This window comes from Narcine bancroftii, chromosome 5 (genome assembly GCF_036971445.1).
Source record: "Narcine bancroftii isolate sNarBan1 chromosome 5, sNarBan1.hap1, whole genome shotgun sequence".
NCBI classification, from domain to species: domain Eukaryota; kingdom Metazoa; phylum Chordata; class Chondrichthyes; order Torpediniformes; family Narcinidae; genus Narcine; species Narcine bancroftii.
Window position 1 is genome coordinate 108,796,376 of NC_091473.1, and position 21,677 is coordinate 108,818,052.

Genomic DNA, 21,677 nt, shown 5'->3' on the forward strand with positions numbered 1-21,677 from the left:
CTTATTCAATAGTAGAACTGGGGACAGGTTACCCATGGCATTATTCTGCTCCTATTTCTTGTGTTCTTCATAGTTATAGCATTTCCTATCACAGGTTTTATACTTACAAATAGCATTATATAAATACTCCATTTCATTTGATGAAATGTAGCATTCTGGTACAAATCAAATTTTCAAAAATTTTTAAAAATTTTCAGTTGTACATGTAAAGCAATTCTAGGTAATTTTGTAATTAGGTAATGCTTTTATAATTTTGTATTAATTATTGCAACAAAAAATTGTATCTTTTCTTTGCAGAGTTGATATCTCTGATACTCTGATGTACGTATACGAAATGCTGGGAGCAGGACTGCTAAGTAATCTGTATGACAAATTAGGAAGACTTTTAACTAATGCTGAACAACCAACATCATGGCAGGTAAATATTAAAATCCTGTGTTACTACAATACAGTACAACTCCAATTATCCAAAATGGTCAGGACTGGGCCTATTATCGGATAAACTTTTTTTTTTCGGAGAACTGGTCATTTTTTAATAATTTGGGATACCTTGAACACACTACCTGAATTGGTGATAGAGGAGGATCCTCTCAACTTTAGTGACAACAGCAAATCACTTGTAACAGTGTTTAAACAACAACAAACAGCAAGGGAAGGCTTCTTAAGCATTAAAAATGTTTAATTCTCACCAAAAAATGCTGGCTGCCGCCAATCACTGACATCTTCCCATCGAGCCCCCACTCGTACCGGGAGCCTGAGGTCCATGCTCCTGCTGGGAGCCTGACATCCCCACTGCCTCCAGGAGCCTGAGGTCCCTGATCAATTTGGCTCTGAAAAAAATTCAGATAAATGAGGATTTCTGATTTGTTTTGAATATTCTGATTTTTTTGAAATTTAAAAAAATTTTGGATAAATGAGGATTTCAGAAATTCTGATTTCAGATAATCGAAGTTGTACTGTATTTGTGTTCAATTTATATAAGACATTTAATCTACATTTAGAATAAATAGTGTCCTGTTTTCTTTAATTATAAAGTACTAGATATGATGTGTTTTATGACTGATTTCCTCTTTCTGTTTAGCACATTGAAGCCTGTTTGTATGGGTTTCAATCTGTTGCAGAAACCAATGATGTCAACTACTCCGATGTGATTCCAGGGTTGATTGGTCTTATCCCACGGATAAACATCAGCAATGTGCAGTTAGCTGACACAGTAATGTTTACAATAGGTAAGCTTTTGAGTATATTTATTAGAGATAGCTATTTCTAATACCTGAAGTTTGCTCTCTGAGGAGAGAGTTGTAATCATCCAGCATCAATATGGTCCTTTCAAATGATCATGTTCAGTTGTTCATTTATCAAGAACCTATCTATGCTAACCCCCATCAGCACTTGGACTGCAGTTATCTCTGTTGATGATTCAATTCTTTGTCTATCTATTTCACTAAAGTTGAGAGTATCCTCCTCTACCACCAATTCAAGTAGTGTTGTGTTCCAAACATGCTCTAGGGTATCCCACGTTCATTCTTCTCCATTACATCTATCTGTGCTGCCACCTTCAAGGAATTTTGGACTTGCATAATAAGGTTCCTCTGTTCCTCAGTTCCTCAGTCCAGGGTCCTAACATTCCTTGTGCACATAGCATTGTTATTAGTCCCCCCAACAGATTTTATGATTTATTCATGATGATAAATTCTGATTCAAAGTACATCACTTTACATTAGGATCAGGATTAAATTCCAGCTATCATTGCTTTGCTCATTTTACCAACTGATCTATACTGCTTTTAGATGGAAGAGTTAAAAGGAAGACCCCATTTGCCCTTGCAGGCTTGGCACTAGATTTGTATATATTCCCTTCAGCCCATTATTTGCTTGCCTGGACAGGGTTTAATTGAGAGAACTCACTTAACCACCCTCTCAGACAGATTGTTTCTGATCCCAACTATGAATTAGATGACGAAAATATCTTCCTCTAATCCCTTTTCTTTCTCTTCCCTCTAATCCTAATCCTTTGTCCTTGAGATTTTGCCACATCTATGTTTTGGGTAAAAGTTTATTAATCTCTACCAAGGGAATGATTCTTGGATTGCCTATTCTTCTGCAAGGCTACTAAAAGCAAATTATCCATCGTTAACATGCTATGGTAACCTAAAATGTGAACTCTACTTCTTTCTCCTAAATGCTGCTTGATGTATTCCACTTTAATTTCCTCTCATTAATAACTATCGTATTATTCTTTTGTATTATTATGTTGATGTTAATAGAAGCTTGCTATGTGAAGTATAATCACTTAGCAACATGCAAAATAAATGTGCTGTCCTATAGAAATAAAATCCTAGAAGTCAATCTTTCAGTTTTATGGCTTCATACTTAAAATCAGAAGATTGATATACTTACGACAATTTCTCTGATTGCAATTTCAGTATCATTTTTGGCTGGTGTAACTTTTTGTTCTAAATCTATTTCTTCTAATTTCTACTAAAGGTGCATTGGCTGAATGGCTGGCTGATCATCCAGTGATGATAAACAGTGTATTGCCACTGGTATTGCATGCTTTGGGCAATCCAGAGCTTTCCATATCCAGTGTTTCCACACTGAAGAAGATCTGTAGAGAATGCAAGTATGACCTACCTCCCTTTGCTGCTAATATTGTGGCTGTTTCTCAGGTAATGATCATCGAGATTTAATAGCTATATTTGCAGCTGGGAGTTACTGCAATTCCTGACATTTATGAAACTAAATTAAAATTTTTGAAACTTTTGGAATTATAGGCATTTTAATTTAGTTATGAGAAATTGTATTTCTCAATATGACTGTGAACCATGCCACTTATTTAGAAAAAGTAAAATACATTTTTTGAAGTCTACTGATAAAATAGTTAATGATATTTGCATTAACCATGGCTCAGGATGAAAATTCATTTGGTGAAACAAATTCTTCTAAAAATGCATTGCTAGCTCTAAAAATGCATTGAGTGCTCTGTGGGCACTTTTGGATTTTTGTTCTGGTTCACTTGCATATCACATGTATAGACAAAGAGAAAGGTGAAGTTGCAGCAATGTTAGATAAATTGCAAGTACAAGTAAAAGTTATTCTGGCATTAAGAACCTTGCATACTGAATCCCTTAACCAACCGATTGAGTGAGGCCTATTTTGATGCTGTATATATCTGAATTTTCTGTATACCTATACAGGTACAAGCGTAGAATCAAAAATGAGTAAAGATGGTAGTGTGCTGTTAAAAGGGTATTTGAAAATCAATAGGGTAAAATTTGCGGTTCTACTGAAATAGATTAAGTAGTTATGACTTTAGTATTCAGATGATGTAATTTTCCAAATGTATATATAATAATATGAATTAATTCAATTGTTAATAACTTCATTAGTTGACATTTTCAGTGAGAGATTTGTCCGGCTTGCGGATAAAGGGTAGGAAGCTATTAAACTAAATTGTTGCAATGCAATGGATGATAATTGGTATTTTCTTTGCTGTTTTTAACAGGAAGTTTTAATGAAACAAATTCACAAGGTTAGTCCATTAAATTTTATTGATTGACAGTTGAAACTCTAATATTAAAAATCGATATATCAATGAAGATGATTTATACTTTTTCTGTCTGAGAATATTGCTTTTTTCTTTATCTTTCTTGCTGGAGAGATGCTCATACGGAGCAGCTTCAAATTTTTTAACAGGAAATTCTTTTAATTGTTCTGAACATCTGGTCTGGATATGTGGATCCTCGCATTAGTACAAACTTTAGTTTCTGTGCAATAAAGAGTAAAATTTAAATGTTGTACAACATAAATAAGGCCACTAGATACTGAATGAGCGGTTAGATTCAATCTTACTTGATACTTTCTGTAATATCCATGTGCAACTATATTTTTAGTAATTTTAAACATCAATGTTGCCAGTGAATGAATGCAAATGTAATTTTGAGCAAGACTTGTACTGAATTCACTGAATGGTTAGATTGCAGATCCAACTGATGGAAGAAAAAAAGGCTGACTAACAAGTTTTGTGTTTAAAAATTGAAAAAAAAAGCACATGTATAAATATTTGAGTGTGGATTGTTCAAAGATCCCACAGGATGTGACCAATTATTAGGGCATAATATATATATATATATATATATATATATGATATGTGTGTGTGTACTCCAAATCCTCCTTCTACAATGTCATGTGTTGCTTCACCTTGCTGATCTTGTTCTGTATTTGGTTTTGAGGTGATGTTCGGAACATGTTTACTTTTAGAAGATATATTCCTTTTTAACTTTTGACTTATTTGCTGTTGCAAAAATGCATATGATCTTTTTTTGTTGTTATTTTCAAATTTAAGATCATTTGTCTTCACTGAGCTTTTTTTCCCTTTTTTAGACAAGTCAGTGTATGTGGCTGATGCAGGCGTTGGGATTCCTGCTCTCTGCTCTTCAGGTGGAGGAAATCCTCAGGAACCTACACTCCCTCATCAGCCCTTACATCCAGCAACTGGAGAAACTTGCTGAAGAGCCGGTAGGTAACCATGAAAATCCAGCATCTTGACAACATTTTGTTCTGAAACCAAGATTTCAGAATTTTATGAAGCTATTTTATTTGCGTCTGTCCTCCTGCGGTACTCTTGTTTTTCATCTTTGATCCCTTTAATTTTCCATCGTTGGTGTTTTTGTGGCTTTCTTGTATTCTGAATCTCAAAAATTTTATTATCTTTAGGCTTTTTAAAATTTTTTAATGTTCATAAATACGATAGAGAGAAAAAAGCATAAGTTGAGCAAATTCCTGCACAGTATTAATTTTGTATCAGAGAGCTTAACAGTCTGGAAATGGGCACTTTGGCCCAACATCCATGTTGGTTAAATTGCCTACCTGAGCTAGTCCCATTTGGCTTATACCTTTCTCCACCTTGCCTATTTTTATATTATCTAAATGACTTTTAATCTTAACTGCACCCATGTCTACCACTTCTGTGGGCAGCTCTTTCTACATACCCACCAACTGTGGGGGGGGGGAAAAGAATTGCACCTCAGATCCTCTTTTTTAAACCTTTCAGCTCGTATTGAATCAATACGCTCTAGTTTTAGACTCCCTACTCTTGGGGGATAAAAACTGACCATTCACCTAATTTTTTTGTCTTCATAATGTTGCATATTTCCTTTATGTTCATCCTTCAGCCTCCTATGCTGCAGGGAAAAAAATCGCCACACTATCCAATTTCTCCTTGTAACCCAAGCCCAGTAACACCCTTATGAATCTTTTTTGTACACACTGCAGATTAATGACATCCTTCCTGTAGCTAAGTGACCAGAACTGCAGACAGTACTCAATGCATCTCAGAAATGCCGATGTGCATTTCCCTTTACTGTAATTGATAAAGCCTTCAACTATATCTCTTTCATTTCTTCCATTTCTGCCCGTACCCCACCTCTCCCTCAAGGACGCACTCACTCTGGTTCTCAATTTCTACATTAATCACATTATCAGCCAACATTTCTGCCAACTTCAGCACGATCCCACTACCAGACATTCTTTGATCTATCCACTTTTCCTAGGGATAATTATCACCAAGACCTCCTAATCTGCTCTTCCCTTCCCAGCTAACTTTCCAACATTCCATCCCCTAAGGCACTTCCCGCTGTAAACACAGAAAATTGAAAAACTTGTCCCTACATCTCCTCTTTCACCTCCTCAAGTGGACCTTCCAGGTGAGACAGGGTTTTTCATGCTCATTGTCCCACCTAATTTACTGCATTTGGTGTGGTCTCTACATTGGTGAGACCAAATACAAATTGGGCGACTGCTTTGCTAAACACCTATGCTCTGTGGATATAAACTTGAACATTCCTTCGCCAATCATTTTAACTCTTCCCCACCCCAACCACTCCTACAGTGACATGTCTGTTTCTGACCTAATCCATTGTCAGGTGAGGCTAAACCTAAACTTGAGGAATAGAGATAAGAACATAAGAAATAAGAGCAGTAGTAGGCCAATTGGCCCATTGGGCCTGCTCTACCATTCAATAAGATCATGGCTGATCTAATGATGGGCTCATCTTCAGCTACCTGCCTTGTCGCCATATCCCTTAATACCCCTTCTTTGTAAAAAAAAACTATCCAATCTTGTCTTAAGAATATTTACTGAGGTAGCTTCCACTGCTTCAATGGGCTGAGATTTCCATAGATTCAATACACTGAAAATCAATTCATCCTCATCTCCATCTTAAATCTACTACCCTGTATCTCAAGATTATGTCCTCTAATTCTAGTCTCACCTGCCAGTGGAACCAACGCCTACATCTGTATACCTTTTATAATTTTATGTGTTTTTATACTGTATATACTCGTGTAATAGTCAATCCCATGTAAAAATCGACTTCCCTCCTTTCTGGCCCAAAATTGCTTATTTTCAGTACATTCCATGTAAATATTGACCCCCCCATATCCCATTTTTGGCCATGATTGCCTGGCTATCCGAGCTCCCAACTGTGAACCCTCACCATGGCCTCCCACCCATCCGAGTTCCAGATGCCCTGACCACCAGCCCACCCAAACTCCCGACCCTCCCAACAGCAAACCCTCGCCTCAGCTGGCCGCCCATCCGAGCTCTCAATGCCCCAACTGCCTGCCCATCAGATCTCCCAATGCCCCAACTGCGAACCCTCGCCTTGGCTGCCCGCCCACTGGAACTCCTGACGCCCTGATTGCGGATCCTCGCCCCAGCCGCAAATCTGAGCTCCGATCCCTTGAACAATACAGGTACTTACAGTAGTCAAAAGTAATATCCCCGTCCCCAAATTTGACCTGATAAACTAGTCCCCAAAACACGACTATTATACAGTATATACAGCAAGATCCCCTCTTAATCTTCTGAATTCCAGTGAGTACAGTCCCAGATGACTCAATCTCTCCTTCTTGACTAAGCCCCTTTTTTCTGGAATCAATCTGCTGAACGTCCTCTCCACTGCCTCCAAAGCTAGAGTATCCTTCTTCAAGTAAGGATATACTACTGCACACAGTACTCTAGATGCAGCCCACTAGTACCCTGTACAGTTCCAGCATTAACTTCTCTGCTCCTAAATACAATCCCTCTAGCACTGGCCAACTTTTGTCTTCTTGATAGACTGCAGCTCCTGCAAACCAGCCTTTTACGATTCATGTCCTTCTGCATAACAGCATGCTGCAATCACTTGCCATTTAAATAATAATATGATCTTCCATTTTTTTTACCAAAGTGGATAACCTCACATTAACCAACATTGTACTCCATCTGCCCGACCCTTGCCTACTCACTTAACTGATCTATATCTCTCTTCACAATCTCAGTATCTTCTACACAATTTGATTTTCGACTCAACTTGGTGTCATCCGCAAACTTAAATATATTAAACTCTGTGCCCTCTTCCAGATCGTTAATGTTTATCGTGAACAATTGTGGACCCAGACCGAACCCTGTGATATACCATTCACCACTGATTGCCAACCAGAAAAACACCCATGTATTCCAATTCTCTGCTTTCTATTGGTTAACCAATCCTCTATCCATGAAATACATCACCCCCAACCCTATGCATTCTTATCTTAACATCATAATAATTAATTTTTGCTAACTCCTACCTCTATATGATTCCACTGTTTCCATCTCTTTATTTACATACTCCTGTATGTTTTTCTTTCTTTAACTTTTCTTTCCCCACGCATTGATTTCTCCCTCTACCTGCCTCTCCACTTCCCATGCCTTCTGTGCTGGACTACATAACCTCTGAGCCACTCCCTCAGCTTCTTTCTCCCTCTATGTGATTTTGCCTATTCTCACCCAGTCTTGATAAAAGGTTCCTGCCTAAAATTCTGACTAACCATTTCTCACAATAGATACAGTCTGACCTGCTGAGTTCTCCGGGAATTCTATTGGTGCTCAACAATGTTTTGTACACTTGTAATGTGGCATCACAACTCTTGTTTCTAATGTCCTGACCCATGAAAGCAAGCGTGTCAAACACTACTTGTGTCACCATTTTCAGAGAATCATATATTTTCACCTTGAGTCTTTCAGTCCTACAACGCTCTCCGGGGTCCTGCCATTTACTGTGCAAATTATAGCCTGGTTTAACTTTCCAAGATGTAATACATTGAAATTGTTAAGTTAAAGTTCTATCCGCCATTCCATGACCCAATTTTGCAGTTGATCTAGATATTATTCTAATCTTAGATAAACTTCTTCATTCTCAATTATACCACCAATTCTGGTGTCAGTCACAATCTTACCTGTCGTGTTAAGTACATTTTCATCCGAGTTGTTAATATTGGCAACAAACAACAAATTTCTGAATTATTGTTAGAGTACATGCAACACATACAACCCTGAGATTCTTTTTCTTGCAGGCGAGGCAGAATGACCACTTTTTGGTAATACAAAAAAATCTACACAATGTACACATGTAAACAAATAAAGAAATATAAATAAATGTGCAATACAGAGAGAATTTTTAAAAAAATAATTAAGTAAGAGTCCTTAAATGAGTCCTTGATTGAATTTGTAATCAAGAAGTAGCTACAGGAAGGATATCAATAAGGTTGAAAGAGTGCAGAGAAGATTTACTAGGATGTTGCTGGGTCTTTGAGAGTTGAGTTACAGGGAAAGATTAAACATGTTAGGACTTTATTCCTTGGAGCAAAGAAGAATGAGGGGAGATTTGATAGGTTTACAAGATTATGAGAGGTAGAGACAGAGTGGATGCGAGTAGGCTTTTTCCACTTAGGATGGGGGAGATAAATACAAGAGGTCATAGTTTTAAGCTGAAAGGGGAAAGGTTCAGAAGGAAAATTAGGGGAAAGTTCTTCACTCAGAGTGGTGGAAGTATAGAATGGGTTGCCTTCTGATATCGTGAAAGCGGGCTCGATCTTGAGTTTTAAGAATAGATCAGATAGATACATGGATAGGAGAGGTCACTTCATATATATCAGTTTAGGGCATAGAAACAGGCCATCTTGGCCCTACAAGTCCACACCGGTTCACTCAAACAACTCCACAAGCTCCCCCTGCCTATTCTCCACCTATAACCCTCCAACCCCCTCTTATCACTTCTTCCAATTTTCTTTTTAAGTCGTTCACTTCCATTTCTACAGCCATTACACATTCTTCCACATTTTCTAATCCTTTCCCTACATCTGTTATGACCAGCTCTATTCTACTCAATATTTCTTCTGTACTTTTCATTTTTCTTTTAATTTCACTAAATTCTAGTGTCAACCATTCTTTTAATGCTTTCATTTGTTCTTGAAATTTTTTAAAATCTATGTAATGTCCATTCTCTGGAGGGTTATGGAGTGGGAGCAGGTCTGTGGGACTAGCGGAATGGTGGTTGGCACAGATTAGAAGGGCTGAATGGCCTGTTTTCTGTTTTGTAGAATTCTATGATTCTAAGTCTGATGGTGGAGGGGTAGCAACTGTTCCTGAACCAGGTGGTGTGAGTTTTGTGGCACCTATATCTCTTTCTTGATGGTAGCAACAAGAACAGTGTGTATGGTGGGTGAATAATTGCTGCTGCTCTCCAACGACAGTATTCCCTGGAGATGTTCTTGATGATGGGGAGGGTTTTGCCTGTGATATTATGGCTGTGTCCACTACCTTTTGGAGGGCTTTACACTCGGGGTATTGGTGTCCCCATTATCAAACCATGATGTAGTCGGTCAGCATACTTTCCACTGCACATCTCTTGAAATTTGTGAATGGGCCCAGCACTGATCCATGTGGTATAGACTGCATTCTTTCAATTTTAAAAACAACCATCCACTCCCACCATCTGACTCCTACCACAAGCTAATTTTGTATCCCATTTGCCAGCTCAGCCTGAATCCCATGTTGATCTAACTTTCTGTCCACCTACAATGTGGGACCTTGTCTTTTTCTTTATAAAATATTTTTATTGAGTTTAACATATAAACATGCATACAAAATTTTAAGAAAAACACATAACAAGTCATCTCATGTACATACAAGTACAAAAAGGAAATGGATGGAACTACATTAGACACTTCCTTGATCCACATGAGAAACAAGTTATTGAATTAGTCAATGATAAGCATATTTGGGACCTTGTCAAAGGTCTTGCTAAACTCTATATAGACAATGTTTACTGCCGTGCCCTTGTCAATCTTATGGACGACTCTTTTTTTAAAAAAAACACTCAAATTAAATACATGACTCAAAAAGCTATGCTGACTCTCCATAATACGTCCTTGCCTTTTCAAATGTAGATGGAATCTGTCAATATCTCCTCCAGTACTCTTCCCGCCTCTGACATTAAGCTCACTGGCCTGTTTTCCCTGGCTTATCTTTTTTCCTTTTTTAAATAAGTATATATCTGGTATCCTCCAGGCTTCTTGCATCATTTTTGTACATAACAATGATAGAAATATTTTTGTCATGGTCCCAAAAATTTCCACGGATACACTTAGCCGAGCCGTGGGAATTTATTCTTTATGTGCTTTAAGATTGCCAGAACCTCCTTAAAAACATAATTAAATTCTAATTATTAGCTTATTTATAAAGTGTGCAATTGCATTTTGACCAATTTTTATCTATTGCTACAAACCTTCAATTCCCTATACCAGTTTGTGTGCCAATAATATATCCTGAAATGTCAACATTTCCAATGTTCTGAGCAAACATTTTTTTTAAAAAGTTGATATTTTGTAAATAATGGCAGGGAAAAAAATCATAGGCAGGGAAAGCAAATTTCACCCTTCAACCTCTTAAGGCTACTCATGCAATCAACCTATCAATTTTAAACATCTCTTATTTTTCCAACTACAAATATATATGGCATATTATACAAAGTATTTAACCCCTGTAAAATATAGTCATATTTTTTAAGGCTACTTCACAAATTTTAATTTGTACTTTTGTTCATCTCAGTTATTTTCAGTATTTTATATGTACTATTTAATTCTTAAAATAATTTATTTCTTCACCCTACTATTAATTTGCTTGTGCTTAATTTTTTTTTCCCATGGTTCATCCATTTTCCATTTGAAAATAGGCTTAATTGGATTTCTCCATACCCTATCCTAATTTTGGCAACTTTTTTGAGTCTGCAGGAAGATCTTTTGTATGGTTGGCAGATCATACAAGATCCTTGGATTCATAAATAGATAGGAAGTTACATTGAATATGTACTGTCCAAATGCTGGAGGAATGTGTCCATTCTGGCTACATGTTTTAATACTGGAAAGAGTGCAGAAAATTTTGCAAGAAAGTTTATAGGATTGAGAGATTTATGAAGTACATGTAGTATGGAGAAAATTGGGTTGTTTCCTTGGAGTAAAGAAGTTAGTGAAGAAACAATGAGATGTGTAAGTTTATGATTTTATTTTTTTTGCCTGGTAAATAGAGAAAGGCTATTCTCATTTGTACATTGATCGTGTGAGAAAGCTCTTGATGCAAATGGTTATGAATTGGAATGCATTGTATGTAAGAATAGTGAAAATGCAATAGGTTAATGCTTTCATGGGGATCAGTGGGGAAGGGACAGATAGAAAGTGAAAAAATTGCAGAGGCTGGATATCTGATGTAAAAAGTAATACACTCTGGGGAGATTTCTGATGAACTAAAATGTTCTTGAAATGGACTAAAATGGACTTGAAATGTTAATTGTTTTCATCTCCATAGATGCTGCCTGACCTGCTGAGTATTTTTAGCATTTTTTTTTAGATTGATGAGAAAGCTCTTCTAGGAGCTGACATGAATCTGCTGGGCCAAAACATGGTGATCAGAATGGAAAACTGTGGTCTTCAAACTGCTCTATCCAATATCTTTTTATAACCATAACAACTCATGAATATTACTACTTAAATTTTACTAGTCTAGACATTAAAATCTACAAGCCTTATTACTTCTTCCGATTCTCATCTGACTCTTTCATTAATTTTAATGTTAGAATTGTTGAATTTTACCCACAGAACAGAGCCACATGTTATATATTGTGTAAGTAATGATTATCTGCCAGTCTATATCACTTATTTTTTCTTTTCTCCACATCCATTTTTAATTTAAAATCCAATTTAATTTTTAATGCCAGGAATAAATTCTGCCTTTACTGCTGTTTTATTGTCCAAACTAGCCAATGGGGAAAAGAAGAATTTTAGTTCCAACTTCATCTTTTTTTGATCCTAAATCATCATGAATATTTGATGAATTTGTAATACTTTATATGTATCAGTCAAATTAATGTAATGTTTTCTTTGTGGTACAAGTGATCGGCAATTTTTAACTTTCCATTACTCCCTATTATAAAAAGTTTGGCAAAGTTGTGTTTAGATTTTAGGTTATTGAACAAATTTGATCATAAATATCCCAATGAGTCAGAAAACCTTTGCTCGATCCAAGTTGAATTGTTTCTCAAGTAGTCCTTTTGATTCATGTTTTAATGAGGCTAATTGATTTTCTGCAGCTTGTAGGTTAAATGAAGTATTCCATGTAGATCTTCAAGAATTCTTAAAGGTTCTTGTAATCCATGCCTTAAGAAGTTCTACAATCTACTTTACCAAGTCATAAAGCATATTTAAAGTTAGTAAAAAATATTAAGGTTTGTCACACTCTGTCTTTCTGGATTTTTGTTGTTTTGTTAAAAGTTCTATCATATTTTCAGACAGTGCTTTCAAATTAGGTGCAGGATATGTTGTCATCTTAGTGTGTTTCAAATAAAAGTTCACTATTTTCTTTGGCTTGGCTTCGCGGACGAAGATTTATGGAGGGGTAAATGTCCACGTCAGCTGCAGGCTCGTTTGTGGCTGACAAGTCCGATGCGGGACAGGCAGACACGGTTGCAGCGGTTGCAAGGGAAAATTGGTTGGTTGGGGTTGGGTGCTGGGTTTTTCCTCCTTTGTCTTTTGTCAGTGAGGTGGGCTCTGCGGTCTTCTTCAAAGGAGGTTGCTGCCCGCCGAACTGTTCACTATAATGGTATAGAAAAGGTCAGTAATATGGTGCAGATAACAAAGAGGAGAAAATCATTGAAATTGAGGCCCAAGAGAGCAAAGGAAAAGTGAGATTGGGGAACTGAAATTCTTCCCTCTGCCTGGTTATGTGAACAAACCTCTACTAATAGTGATATTGCCTTTTAGTATTTAACCAGTGGTTTGATTGCACCTACAATTTATTGTTAGGTGGTAATTGCATCGTGTGTGAACTGTTTGGTTAAGTTGGGTCTCCTGTAAATGTAAGTGGCAGAGTTTTACTGAAGTTTAATTTGGCCATCATGTTTGGGCAGGCATCACTTACTGAAAGGCCTGTTCCTGCTGGTTAATATTTTCCATTTTTAAAGATAAATACTATATTTTTTCGTTTCCAAACCTGTGGAGCTACAATGATTAAATTCATGAAACATGCATAATTGAGGTTATAACGTGGAATGGGTGGATGTGGTGTACTTAGATTTTCAGAAGGTGTTCTGGACGACTTCTGCTTAAGAAAAGGATGCACACAGATGTGGGTAATGCATTGACCTAGATAGTCTCGCTAATAGAAGGCAGAGAGTTGGGATAAATGGGTGTTTCTCTGGTTGGCAATCAATGGTTATTGGGATATCACAGGGATCGATGCTGGATCTGCAACTGTTCACAAAATTTATAAATTATTTGGAAGAGAGTGCCAATTATAGCACTGTTGCAGCCCTCCACCACAGTGAGCATGCTGGCGCTCCAGGCCACACTGGCCCCAGCAAGCGAACCGGCGGATGAACAGCTAAAGCAGCATAAAGAACCAGTGACCCTAAAATCACACTGGCTCCGCTGTACAGCCAACAGACTGGGATAGTGTGTAGGGAAGAAGGTGTACTCGTGCAAGAGTGTACCCATGTGCGGGAAAACCCGCCTTTGTCATTTAGAATGTGATGTCAGTAATCGGGGCAAATAGCAGGAACTTGAACGATATAAAAGTCGGGCTTGAGCCCTAATAAACCAGAGCTTAACCTGACCACATTTGTGAGTGTCATTCTTTTGTGTAGCACATGGCTACAATTGTTGATGGTGATGGTTTAGATGGCATCTAAACCCAACGATGAGTGAGCCAGCAGCAGACCACACAGTCGCCCTCAAGCTGCCGGCCTTCTGGATGAATCATCTACATGTCTGGTTCGACCAGGCTGAGGCACAGTTTCAGATCTGGCAGAGTCCACCTGGTCCTTCCACACGGTGAGCGCCCTGAACAAGGATGCAGTGAGCTGGGTAGCCAACTTTATCCAAGAGCCCTCGACCAATGGAGCTTATACCGCCTCAAAGAGCTACTCATCGAGATTTTTGGGCTCTCACGGCACGAGAGAGGAACACATCTGCTCCATCTGGACGGGCTAGGGGACAGGTCCCCTTTGGCGCTCATGAACGAGATGCTGGCGCTCCTTGGCAAACGTGAGACCTGCGTCATGTTCAAGCAGGCTTTCCTTGAACAGGTACCTGAGGACGTCCAGCTGCTACCAGCAGACACCGACTTCAGTGAACCCCGGAAAGTCGCTGCATGAGCGGATGTCCTATGGAAGCAAAAAAGAGAGTGCTTGGCGTCCGTGGGACTCTTCGCAGGACCCTGCAACCAGATAAAGTTAGACCCACTTAAAGAGCAGCAGCCCCTCAGAAGGAGTGACCCTAACAGATAGAGGTGCTTCTATCATCAGCAATGGGGTTACGGAGCCTGCCGCTGCAGGCTACCCTGTCTGTTTCAGGGAAATGCCAGGGCCAGTCATCGCTAATGGCCATGGTGGCTGGCCAACTTGATAGCCTCCCAAACATTTGGGATCGCCAGTTTGAATGACTTTTCCTCGTTGACATGAGCAGAGGTCAACATTCTGCCCCTATCGGGACAGGACACCAAGAACATATGAGCAGACCCCACATTGAGGGCTGCCAACAACAGTACCATCCAGACCTATGGTACCCACAAGGTCCAATTGGGTGGCAGTATCTTTTTGTGGGTATTCACACTAGCAGCAGTGGAGCAGCCATTCCTTGGAGCAGACTTCCTTCGTGCCCACAGCCTCATCGTGGACCTAAAAAGCCGGCGACTGGTCAACCTTCCAGACAGTTCCCCTCAGAGATGTTAAGCTTCCGGCCCTCCACCTGGACTCTGTACAGAGATCCACGGTCAAGTTCGCCAAGGTCCTGGCCAAGTTCCTGGTGGTGCTCACTCCCCAGTTCTCCACGGCAAGGGGTGACTACCGCTGCCTCAATGAGGCCACCATACTGGATTGAAACCCCATGTTGTATATCCAAGACTTTGCGGCCAACGTGCACGGTGCAAAGATCTTTTCGAAAGTGGACCTCATATGGGAATATCATCAGATCCTGATGCATCCCGATGACGGCTATCTCCAAGACGGCTATCAAAACTCCTTTCAGCCTATTTGAGTTTCTGTGGATGCTGTTCGGATCAAAGAAAATGCTGCACAAACTTTCCAGCAGTTGATAGACACTGTGGGCTGAGACCTGGATGGCACTTTCATCTACTTAGATGACATCCTCGTGGCAAGTAAGGACTGACAGGAACACCTGATGCACCTCTGCAAGCTCTACACCCGGCTGACCGAATTTGGACTAATCATCACCCAGCCAAATGCCAGTTCGAGCGAGAGACCACTGACTTCCTGAACCACAGGATAACCTCCCAGCAAAGTGGAGGCTATTCATAAGTTTCCCAGGCCCAGGACAACCAGGGGACTGCAGGAGTTCGTGGGGATGGTCAACTTCTACCACAGATTCATCCCCTCAGCAGTCCGGATCATGCAGCCATTGTTCACCTGGATGGTATACAAACAAAGGACACTTCAGGAATGGCAATCGGTGGAGTCCTGGAGCAACAGATCAAAGGAAGTCGGTGACCACTGGCTTTCTTCAACAAACATCTGCGTGCCCCAGAACTAAAGTGCAGTGCTTTCAGCAGAGAGCTACTGGCGCTGTACTTAGCCATCCGCCACTTCATGTACTTCCTCGAGGGTAGGACTTTCAAAGCCTTCATGGGATCACAAACCCCTGACTTGCTCTGGCCAAGATTTCTGACCCACAGTCAGCCTGCCAACAGCATCACCTCTCATACATTTCCAAGTATACCACAGATGTGAGGCATGTCTCGAAAAAGACAACATGGTGGGCGACGCACTATCCCGGCAGAGTATCCATGCGCTGTTGAAAGGAGTGGACTTCATGGCATTGACAGAGGCACAGCAGGAGAACAAGGAGATGACCCAGTACAGAACAACCATATTGGGACTACAACTTTGGGACAACCCAGTGGGTACAGGTAACCTCACCCTCCTGTGCGACATGGCCACCGGACAGGTCAGACCCATCTTCCCGGCGGCTTGGAGACAACCAGTTTTTTACTCCATCCACAGGCTGGCGCATCTATCCATCAGGACCATGGTCCAGCTGGTGGCCAGCAAGTACGTGTGGTCTGGTTTACGGAAGGAGGTCAGTGGGTGGGTGAAAGCGTGCACATAGTGCGAAATGGCCAAGGTACAGTGACATACCAAGACCCCACCACAGCACTTCGAGCCTGCCAAGCAAAGGTTTGACCACGTCCATGAGGACATAGTGGGATCCTTGCAAATGTCTCAGGGTTTCTGCTACTCGTTCACAATGGTTGATTGTTTCACTAGGTGGCCGGAGGCATGTCCCCCTGGCAGACACTTCCATTACATCATGCACCAGGGCCTTCATCTTGTCCTGGGTGGCATGGTTTGGACTGCCTTCACACATAATGTCCAATAGGATAGCCCAGTTCACCTCCAGCCTGTGGACCGATCTCACCAGCCTGTGGGACGCCCAGCTGCACCATACAATTGCCTACCACTCACAGTCAAACAGGCTGGTAGAGCGCTTTCACAGGCATTTCAAAGCTGCGCTCATGGCCAATCTCCACAGACCCAACTGGGCAGACGAGCTTCCGTGGGTACTACTGGGGTTACACACCACACCCAAGGACAATGTCAACACTTTGTCAGTCAAACTCATTTTCTGAGCTCCACTGGTCATCCCAGGAGAATTTGGATCATTCCCTGATGGACAACAAAATGATGCTCCAGCCCATCTCTGCAGACTGAGGGAAAGAGTTGGCAACCTGGCCTCGACTCCACCATCCTGGCATGGCACCGCGAGGACCAACGTACCCAAGGACCTGTGGGACTGTGAGTATGTCTTTATTTACATCACTCTCCACTACAAAGGTTTTTTCTGGGGCCACATTCGAGTTGGAGGCAAGACCGAGGTCTTCACCATGGACAGGTTGAAACTGGCACACCTGGACCCAGTGGACCTGGTGGAAACACCAGCGCAATGCTGAAACCTACAAAGACTCTGCCTCTAGGCACCATGGACATTTCCGCTGGTTCTGGGGGGTGGGGTCATGTTGCAGCACGCTGCTGCAGCGAGTGCAACCTAAAGCCAGCAGACCACGCAGCGGCACTGGCCCCAGTAAGTAAACTGGCTGATGAACGGCTAAAGCAGCCTAAAGAGCCAGTGACCCAAAAATGGTGCTGGCCCCAATGTACAGCCAACAGACTGGGGTAACACACGGTGAAGATTGGCATGCAAGGGTGTACCCGTGCACAGGAAAACCTGCCTTTGTCATGCAGAATGTGACGTCAGTAATCGGGGCAATCGGGGTGTGCGGCTACAGCACATCAAAGTTTGATGGTACTAAATTAAGTGGAAAAGCAAATTTTCTAGAGGATGCAGAGATAGAAATATGTTAAGTGAGTAAGATGAAGGTCTGGAAGGTGAAGTACAATGTCTGTAAATGTGAGGTCATCCACTTGGATAGAAAAATAGTAGAATGGACTATTATTTAAATAGTGAAAAATTACAGCATGCTGTTGTGCAGAGAGACCCAAAAACATTGTGCATGAATTTCAAAAAGTTAGTTTGCAGATGTAGCAGGTAACCAAGGAGGCTTTCTGCTTGCCTGCTCTCCATTATCCCTCCTTTCCCTTTCCCTTTGACTTCTTTCCTCCAGCTTTCCACTCCTTCCTTCTCCATTCATAGAGCCATCCCTACTCCCTCTGCTTGGTGCTGCTGTGCCTTCACTCCCGTACCTATTACCTCCTGCCTTTGGGACCGTGGTCCTTCCACCCACCTTCTTGTTCAGAGCTTGCGACGTTTTTCCATTCCTTGTTTTTACTTCAATTACGGTGTCTGTAGATGTTCGTATTTTACTTTACTTGAACAATAAATTGTGCAGAAAACTAGGCTGAGTTGGTAAATTTTGCATGGTTTTGGACAAGTGTTGCGGGGAGTTATTGAAATTCAAAACCTTAGAAGTTGAAGGCACAGACTATAAAATGGTGAATGTTTAAGATTTGGAAATGGAAAAACTACAGATATCTTTGGAGGAGATTAAAGTTGTGACTTTTTACATCTTAGAATTACAAAATCCTTTCTAGTTAGTGGAAGAACATTAGTTTTGATTTTAATGGGCTCTCTACACTAGTCTCACCAATTCAATTTTGTATTATTTTTATTCTTTCAGAGTGTAATTCAGGTGTTTTCCTCAACTCTACTTTTCACTTTAATTTCCTTGTTTGTTCATTTAGATATTCAATTTGTAAATGTTGACTTGCATTCTACACAAATATTGCGACTTTAAAAAGCGAACATTCTTTTTAGATCAGGAAATGTGTATATATAAGTTGATTAAAATAGCAAGAAAATGTTTTCACGGGCTGTTAAACATAAGGCTGCAGTTATAATAAATTTTAACAGACTTGGAGGTGTAGACAAGTTATTTATTTTTTATAATGCTCTTCCTGAAAGGATGGTTGAAGCAGATGTATTTGTCTCTTTCAAAAGAGATCCAGGTATGCAATTGGGGGTGAAGTGGGTGGGTTCTTGTAAAACTACATCGAAATATAAATGTGGAGAATGAAGCATGTACAAGGGCAAAATGGCTGAGTCGGCTCTTTATTTAAGTGTATGATTGACGGCAGCCTTCCTGAATACCGTACTTTCTCCCTTTGCTGCACGATGAGCAATGTATTTTTAATCGCTTAACATTGTGAGCTGGAAATTTCAATGCCATTATTATCCAGTTCACATCCAAACTTGTCCTCACTGCAACTTGGTACATGTGACAATGAACTTGAACCTGTAATGAGTATTCATAGCCTTGGTGTCCAGTGGGCCATTCACCACCCTTTATACAAAGAATAGTAATGAATTACAGCAATGAATTTGCTGTAAATTCATATTTTCTTTTGTTTAGTACCAACAATTATTTAATAATTTAAATTTTGGACTGTATTATGTTGTTGCTCTATTGCATGCTCTGTCCAATCTGATTGTATTTTATACTTTTTTTCCAAACCATTAAATGGTCCTCCTCAATTTATATTTTTTGCAGGCTCCAAAACATTTTGTCTTTTAGTATTCACGATTAATAATATGATTTTTAAAAAAAATGTTATCAATTGCCCTGGTCTGTTTTGCCCACTAGAATTGTCAAACTGAAAAAAAATGAAAACTGTATCCATCTTTTGAGGCTTGGATCAAGTTGTATTTGTTAACTTTACAACGTGAAAATGTACTTTTAAAAGTTCCTAAAATATATTAGGTACTTAAAATTAATTATTGGCACTTCATTTTACACTTAAATTGTCTACAAATTCATGATACTGTAAAATGAAGCTTAAAATTTAAAAGGTTCATATAGAATTGTATTCAAAATTGATACACTCTATTCTCAATTGTTTCACACCTTACAAAGTTCAAATTTATTGTCAGTGTACTGTTAGGTCTGCTTTGTTCAAGAATGAGTGAGTCAGATACCAGATTGAGTCGAAATCAAGGTTCTTTATTACCGGATTGTAACACTTACAACTAACAGTGTTAGTTGGAGAAGGCGCATTCTAACGATATCAGCAAGTGGTGTTTTTTATACCTCAGGACACATACTTAGTAAATTATCATACCATTACACTGTCCAATGAATAAGCTGTTGCTACCCTTCACTGTTAGTCTGCTGCTCATCAGCTTGTTAGTGCCAAGCTTATCTTGAGTGTTCAAGGTCACATCTGCATTCTGTTACTCCTTAGTACTGGGTGACTCCTTCTCCGGTCCCATCTCATGATGCTTTTACCTTACAATCCCTCCTTTGTCCTCTTTAGAGGACAATCTTGCCCTGACTACGCTACCACCACGTAACATTAGTTCGCTTATTATTGCCAAGCTCTATACGGGTTCTGTTCATGGGGTTTTTTCGGCTGGTGGGCGAGGGCTCCCCCCAACCCTCTTTAGCGTATACCCCCCATCCGTTTCCACGATCCCATTGCCCGTTTACAAGTTTTCTCCCCATTTTCCCCCAAGCAACTAACTGGCTTTCCCTTCTAAGCATTTGTAATTAGTTAAGATAATAGTAAACATTCGTGCTACAGTCTATTTTATAACATCTCCTCCCTGTCGCATTCTTCATCAGACTCCGGATCGATCTCAGCATTTTTTGACGCCTCCTTTGAAGTGAGATAGTCCCGCTCCGTAGCTTGTGGAGCTTGATATTTCGGAGGCAGATCATCGCGGTTGGCAAAGGCTCTCTCACTGGTCCTCGTGACCAGCGTTCAAATGCATGGAATACAACAACAGCCACAAGTGATAAAAATGGATACAGAAATGAACAATCCTAGGAAAAGTTGTCTCAACATTGTGCCCCATTTACCTATTGGCGAGCGCCAGACATATACTGTCCGATTGTCATAGATGATCTCCTGTCGTGTAGCACCGCGTTTCATCCATTCCTCTTTATCACTTGGGCTAGCTTTTTCCTGTATTTCTATCAGGTGTTCAATATTTGGTGGGGGTCCCTCTCCCTCCTTCTCTTTTTGGTCATTCAACTTACTACTATTTTCTCTTCCCTCTAATTCCTTTTTCTTGCCATGGGACCTCAGAATCATCCCCTGTATAGGTTCTTGATATCCAGTAACCTGTTTGGCTGCTCTGTCAGCTGCCATGTTTCCTTTCCCTTCCTTTGTGTTTTGAAGGGAATGGCCTGCCACCTTAATTAGGCTTAGAGCCCGGGAAAACATGACTGCCCTGACAAGTCTCCGTAAAACTAGATCATGTCGGAGAGATTTATTGTCAGAGTACATACATGACATCACATACATCCAGAGACTGTGAGAGAGAGAGAGAGAGAGAGAGAGAGAGAGAGAGAGAGAGAGAGAGAGAGAGCATAGCGAGAGAAAGAGATAGAGAGGCAGATACACAGAGCACGAAGGATAGAGAGAGAAAATGCCTTGCACTGGCCCCACTGGGAGAAAAGTCTTCAGATTAACACTTCCGTTTCATGGTTACATCTTTAAAAGTTTCTCATCCTGTGATCACTGGTCTGGATCAGATTAGGTCTCCCACCACTGGGAACCACCACTTGAGAGAGGGGGGGGAGAAGAGAGAGAGGGGGAGAGAAGAGAGAGGGGGGGAGGGGGAAAGGAGGGAGGGAGAGAGCAAACCCGGACACTTCGTGGCTGGAAACGGGAAACAGGCACTTTTCCTTTCCCTTCTGTGTTTTGTTTCTACCAGCTTATCTAAGACCCTACGCTTTAGAATTTTGTTTCCCTCACCTGTCAGGAACATCTCGGCGCTCCCGGGTAACCACCCCATCTTCCTCCAGCGATCTACACATTTTCGGAGAATTCTTTGTTTCTCCAATGCCTC

The 21,677-nt window shown here is 40.4% G+C and overlaps 1 protein-coding gene across 5 annotated transcripts in view; it reads left to right on the forward strand.

Annotated features, from left to right (window-relative positions):
- ipo13b (importin 13b) overlaps positions 1–21,677 on the forward strand; it is a 200,970-nt gene that overhangs the window by 74,021 nt on the left and 105,272 nt on the right. For all 5 annotated transcript variants that reach the window (XM_069938711.1, XM_069938710.1, XM_069938712.1 and 2 more), the window contains exons 6-10: positions 298–418; positions 1,082–1,229; positions 2,487–2,668; positions 3,505–3,531; positions 4,383–4,517. In XM_069938711.1, coding sequence (XP_069794812.1) covers positions 298–418; positions 1,082–1,229; positions 2,487–2,668; positions 3,505–3,531; positions 4,383–4,517 — 613 coding nt within the window. The remainder of the gene's footprint in view (positions 1–297; positions 419–1,081; positions 1,230–2,486; positions 2,669–3,504; positions 3,532–4,382; positions 4,518–21,677) is intronic.